Source organism: Mastomys coucha, unplaced genomic scaffold, assembly GCF_008632895.1.
Source record: "Mastomys coucha isolate ucsf_1 unplaced genomic scaffold, UCSF_Mcou_1 pScaffold14, whole genome shotgun sequence".
In the NCBI taxonomy this organism is placed as follows: domain Eukaryota; kingdom Metazoa; phylum Chordata; class Mammalia; order Rodentia; family Muridae; genus Mastomys; species Mastomys coucha.
In genome coordinates, this window is record NW_022196896.1 from 33355011 (window position 1) to 33361448 (window position 6438).

Consider the following 6438-nt stretch of genomic DNA (forward strand, 5'->3'; position numbering starts at 1 on the left):
GGGTCTCCTCAGAAGTGCACTATGTATGGGCCAGGGTCTCCTCAGAAGTGCACTATGTATGAGCCAGGATCTCCTCAGAAGTGCACTATGTATGAGTCAGGGTCTCCTCAGAAGTGCACTATGTATGAGTCAGGGTCTCCTCAGAAGTGCACTATATATGAGTCAGGGTCTCCTAAAGTCTGATCACTTGTGCACACACACACACACCATAAGTGATATATGTTGATTCATTGTGTGTGTGTGTGTGTGTGTGTGTGTGAAATGTTTAACAGTATTTTGAGCTCAGTACTTCTCTAGCTGTTATCATTCAAATGTGGGCACCTTTGAGCAGTAACAATTCCTATTTAGTCAGAATTGTAATCCTACCCACCCGCAACACAAAGGAAACCATCCAAAGTCCAACACACCTCGAATTCTATATAATGAAAATGACTTTTTAGAAAGTGTAAGAGGACTCCTCTACTACTGAAATAATAAGTCTACAATCTGGGGAGAACTTGTAGCATATACAGAAAAGCTAGTGAGTCTATGAGAAGATGGGAAGCATGACAGACCACAAACACGTTCCTGTCCTTCCTTGGTTTCTTTTTCCTTACCTAACATGAGTTAGGCAGGGAGCAGTTTAGAAAAGAAAATAACCACAAGAGTGACTTGTCCTACTAGTCATTAGGAAAGATTTTATGCAAAAGTAGAACAGTGGACATGGTGGCCAGGCATGTAGAAATAGCAGTAGTCTCCCTCAACCCCCACCCTGATACAGTACCTCCAGATTTGCCCGAGCTGCAAGATGTGGATGAGTGACTGCAGGAGCCAGATGCAGAAGGAGCAGGACGCAGACCTGTGTTTGCCGCTGGTCCGGGTGGCCCCGTTGCTGTTGCTGCCGCTGTTGGTGGCGGCGATGTTGCTCTTGCTGGCGTTGGATGCTTGCCTCTGCGGCGTGGAAGGACGAGCCTCCCCTTCCCCGGCTGCAGACCCACTGCTGACCAGGGTCTTGCATTCGGCTCCCGGCTGCTGGGAGCTAGAGGCAGTGGTCGTGGCGCTGTCCTCGGTGCTGAAATCGTGCACAAACCAGCGGAAGCTGAACACTTGAACAGAGAGCGAGCCCAGCACCACGAAGAAGAGGGTGAGCCCAAACCACCAGCGCTGCCCGCGCAGGTAGTAGTCCACGGCGAGCCAGATGTCCGTTCCCACATCCGCGAAGTACACGGCCACGGCGGCCAGGATCCAGAGGCAGTCCCACAGCGAGTAGCGCCGCTGCTCCCTACCCAGTCGCAGGCACAGCGCCGCCGAGCCCGCCCCGCCGCCCGGGCCGCCGCCGCTGGAGCCGCCCGAGCCCGCCGAGCCGCCGCTCCCCGCGCAGCAGCAGCAGCAGCGCGAGCAGCCGCCGCCGTCCGGGCAGCAGCCGCCTCCTGCCGCCTCCGTGTCCTCGGCTCCGGACCCCGACGGCAAGCCTGGAGCCAGCCCTTGCACTGATCCTGAATTGTCCGAGTTCTGTAGCGGGGTGAACGCCACGTCGCTGCTCTTCTTCATCTTCAGCCTCCCGTCTGACTTAGCGGCCATGATGCCTCGGCAGCGGAGGAGAGCCCTCCTTTATCTGACACCTGTCCCTGCTGTCTCCTCCTCCCGCCACCTCCTCGCCTCGCCCCGGCTTCCTTCCGCGGCCGCGCCGCTCTCCTGCTCCTACTCCAGCGCCCGCTCGCCCGCCGCCGCCCGCGGGGCTGGGCGCTGGGCCCGGCTAGCCGCACGCTCGGGACCCGCAGGAGCGCCGCCTGGCTGCCTGCGCCGAGCCCAGCTGCTCGCGCCGGCCCGCGCGCGCCCCTGACAGCCGCCCGCGCTCCGCGCCGGCCCGGCCCCGCGGCTGCAGCACGAGCCGCCGCCGCCGCCAGCAGCAGGAGCAGCAGCGGCCGCCGCGGCGCTCCTCGGACCTGCACATTCCTCTCCTCCCCTCGCGCGCGCTCCCTCCTCCCGCAGCCTCTCCTCCACCAGCTGACTCCGAGGGAGAGGATGACCTCATCCCTTCCCTTCCAGCTGCCGCCGCTCCCACCCCGGCTGGGGAGGGGCGAGAAGGAAGGCCCGGAGGAGGGGCCGGGATCGAGGGGAGCGGAGGGTGGGGGTGCCGGGCTGGCCAGTGCTGGACGCGGAGGCAAGCAGCACGGCAGTCAGAGGCCCGGGCTCGTGGGATTTCAGAGAGTGTTGGGTGGATTTCCTCGAATCTGCGGGGGATGGGGTGGGCAGAGCGAGCCGCGTGTTAGAGTCTGTGTGTTGGGCCACCGCCGAGGGCAGGGGGCTGTGGACACGAGCGGGCGTGGCAGCAGCGAGGGCTGGGGAAGAGCGGGTTTCTTTGTATTGTACCCGGCGCTAGGGCTTCTGGCTGGGTGTGGTATGGTGCAAGGTGTGTTGCTGGCGAGGATGAACATGCTTTAACTAGGAAGCTAGGGCCCCTGTAGTGGCAACGGTAGTGGGCGTGTCGTGCTTTGGAGATCCTGGGTGGCACAGGACCTGCAGGGCTGGAACACCTAAAGCAAAGCTGGCTGCAGAAGGCGGGCCCTCGGGATAAGGAGAGAGCAGCACCAGGGATGGATGCTGTATTGCCAAACTCCAGCCTAGAGATACGCGAGGGCCCTGGGGCTCTACCCATCTCAGGAGGTGGGTGCGTGTTCCCCCCTCCCCCTGCGAGTTTAATGAGCCTGAGGCACCTGCACTAGGCAGCACCGTCCGTGGCGGGGGCCACTCCTAACCGCAGGTGGAAAACGCTGCACCTCTGGTGGCAGCCTAGAGAGCGGCAGCGGTGGGAGTAGGGACATGGCTAGTAACAGGGGAAAGAGCACTAGCCCAGCCCTTGGCCCTGCGCGGGGAGTGGCAGATCGCAAAGCTAATGCCATCTCTCTTATTCCAAAACTGCAATTACCTTCCCTTAAACCTATAAACGTACAACACTCACTGTGGGGTCTCACAGCTGCAGAAATGACTTGAATTTAATCTATCCTCGAAGAAAATGTAAGAATAAAATATGTTGCAGTTTTTAAAAAAAAAGTCTTTAAAGCCCAACAAAATATGGGATAGCCTTCGCTTTTTTTTTTTTAAGTTAAGAAAACCTTGCTTTAGTTTGCCTCACTTAGCTTTTCAAATGTAAGGGACAAAGAGGGCGATCCTTAAATTGCAATGTGACACACACACTTTGAGTTCAGAGTAAGGAGGGCCACTAGTGATACTGCAGGGAACAGTTCCAGTCAGCCTCTTACTGGATCTGGAGATACAGGTTAACATTCCCCATCCCCCTTGCCCCTCCCCAGGGCAGTGCCAGGTGAGTTTGCATTCCTGTATAGCTACCTTCTCTGCATGTAAAAACCATCACTGACACACCACCTCCTGCTACAACACTGCTGTTTTAGCACAGACCTGACCAAAGTGAGATTCTTCTCACCCAGTGGATGCACGAACAGTTATCCTCAAAGACTAGTTAGTGCTCAGGGCTGCTGCTACTTGGTCTTTGCCTGACACCTTGGTATGTGGCCATGGGCCCATAAGTTATTATATGCATGTGCTAAACCAATTTTTAGAGTAAAAGATGGGTGGCAAAGATGAGAGACAACCCAAACCACTCAGGGTCAAGCATCTTAGAATCCATCTTCAATGCTGGGCCATTTTGAATAGGAAGTTCCCTTTGGAAAATACCCTAATTCTTTTTCTCCAGAATTCAAATCCATCTCCAGTGTACTGTGCCTGATGGTGCTTTGTGCCAAACCCACTAGGGAGATCTCTTAGGTAACTAGGTCCTCAGAGATAGAGTGTATTCTAGGTCAGATGCAATGTCTTAAATTGTACCAGATTCAGAAAGCCCTGTAGAGTAGCTGAGTTGTTTGGTATCAGCAGATTGACATTTCTTGTAAAACTGAGAGGATCGAATCCTCTGCCCCCAACACAGCACTTGCAAAGGCTATTTGCTCAATAAGTATTAGTGAAGTGAATGGATGAATTTCTACAGAGAGCATTCCATGACACAAAGAATGCTACAATTTGTGCTGACAAATGTTCCCATGGAAACATAGAAATTATGAGAATTTTCTGGTAGGTTCTGAGAAGAGATAACTAGTAATAGTTTACTTATTAGTATATTTATTCAAAACTACTTAGAGTCTCTCTAAAGTTATATTGGTACATCTCTGAAAAGTAATGGCTACACAAAGCTGGAAGAAGTTGTATAGAGAGGTCAGAACAAGCCTGTATATATTTATATACAGGCTTGCTAATTACTGGCCTCATGATCCTGCCAAATTATTTAATAAACAAGATTAATATGAGGAGTAGGTAAGATCATCTATATTGCTGGGCTTTGTGTGCAATATTGTTGTCAAGAGTCTCCAATCCCATTGATCTAGTAACAAAATCTCAGAATTAGTTATTAATTCCACTTACTTCACCATAATCACTGCACCTGTCCAAAAAAAAAAAAAAAAAAAAAAAAAAAAAAAAGGCAGACAATGGGTAAGAGGTCAAAGTTCAGATTCAGAGGTTTTTTGGTCACTATACTTAAACCTCTCTGCCTTTAATGCTCACTCTGTCTAAATTAGAGATTCTGATCTCTGAAATTCAGGAATGTCAGAACCACATTTTCCAAAATGCAAAGAAATGGTCCCATGTCATATCCAGCACATTATTTCTGCTATCTCCCCCCCTCCATTTATTCCACCCTTCATTACTTCAGGCCTAATTAACTCTTTGTGAAGCTATGTAACTTCTAAAATTAGACCTTCAAAAAAAGTGATCACACCACTTACCTCAGAATCAACTTTTCAACACAGATTCCTGATCTACCAAAAATGTGATCTCATTGTAAGTGACCTCATCCTAGAGATTAATTCATATTGATATAACCTAAAGTTATCATTACTCTGTAGCTTTATAATCTCAGCTTTAGGCATGTTGTTTTGATTAGCCCCATTCTATGGTCAGGTCATTCCAAAAACTACATTTGAATTTAGACTTTTCCTCGGTTTGCTTGCTTTAACCTTTCTAATTACCATGTTTACTCATACTTAACACTGCTCAAATGCATCTTAGTCTCTGAAGTTCATCATGATTGAAAAAACATCCCACCTCACCCCTCACACACTGGTTAAAGCTTGCTTGCCACTTCCTTCTAGTCTGAGCCTGAGCAGTTGGCATTTGTGCACAGCTACTGGCTGAGGCATGGCTATGCTTAATTACATCTTTTTTAGACCCTTAACTGTCAACCCAAAGTGGAACCTGAGGCTATTCGGCAAGCTCACCCCATCTTCTTAGTCTTCAGATTCTACCTACTGAAATTATTTGTTTGTTGGTTGGTTGGTTTTTCTCTTAAACTCTAGGCATATTCTTTCCTTGCCCTCATTTCACTGAGAAAAAAAAATTGAAACACCATCAGAACACATTTCACCATTTTATGTCACCTGCCGGCATCTGTACCTACTTCTTCTGATCCCTATTTTCTTTCTAGCCATCTTTGCAGTTTTTGAAGGCTTTTTACAGAAAAGTATTCCTGGACTTCCTTTCTTTTATTCTTTATCTCCCATCCTTTCTTGCACACACTCAGAAAGCAGTAGCTATTCCCCAGGCATTGCCTTACAAAGTCATGGGTGGTCTGTGTCCAGTTCCTGAATCCCCTAATGAGACTTGGTGTATTTGACATAGGATACCATAATTTTCATAATGAATTTCCTTCTAATCTATCTACCTACTCTTTTCTCCCCTCTGATTCTTTCTTTTTCCTAATTCTATTGCTCTGCTAATTCTCCTTCATTTCCACTACTTTAAATAGAGCAGTCCTTGTTCTTTTCTTCATATATTCTTATTTTCTTGACACTTTGATGGTATCTCTGTGGAAATACACCAATATGCTGGTGACTCCTGTACATCTGTGAGTTTTATGTGCTGTGTAGTTGTACTTTTTGGCTACTTTTTTGGGTTCTTATATCTACCACCCTTCTCCACTCCAATCCCTTCCAACCCACACCTCCCTAACACTTGGTTAGAGGGGAAGGGTATGATAGATCCCTTTAGACTATTTCCTACTGATTAGAGGTGTTGGATTCTTTGAGGCAAGTCCAATCTTTGTCATCAAGATATTTCCAACCAACAACCAACATTACAGCAAAAGCATTCAGCAAGGAGGAAAAGCAGCAGCACGGACCAGTCGCAGCAGGGGGAGCAAAAGCCTCAGTAACCTCTCAGGTTTATGACATTTTAATACCCTCTCAAGAGTCCCCAAAATTCCAAATGTAATCTATCTTCATCAGACAAAATCATGCCCCTGACATACCATGTGATAAATCATAGTCATCTGCTGTGGAAAATCTGAAACAACTCTATGTCCTATACCTGGGACTAAAATAAAAACATATCCGCATACTATAACTGTGTTTTTGTTTTTTTTTTGTTTTTTTTTTTTTTGATATTTTC

General features: G+C 48.8%; 1 protein-coding gene across 1 annotated transcript in view; it reads right to left on the reverse strand.

The window, feature by feature from the left end:
- Xkr4 (XK related 4) overlaps positions 1 to 1836 on the reverse strand; it is a 410235-nt gene extending 408399 nt beyond the window's left edge. Inside the window, exon 1 of the mRNA XM_031366737.1 lies at positions 764 to 1836. Within this exon, the coding sequence (XP_031222597.1) occupies positions 764 to 1560 (797 nt within the window). The 5' untranslated portion in view covers positions 1561 to 1836. The remainder of the gene's footprint in view (positions 1 to 763) is intronic.
- Positions 1837 to 6438: the final 4602 nt, after the last annotated feature.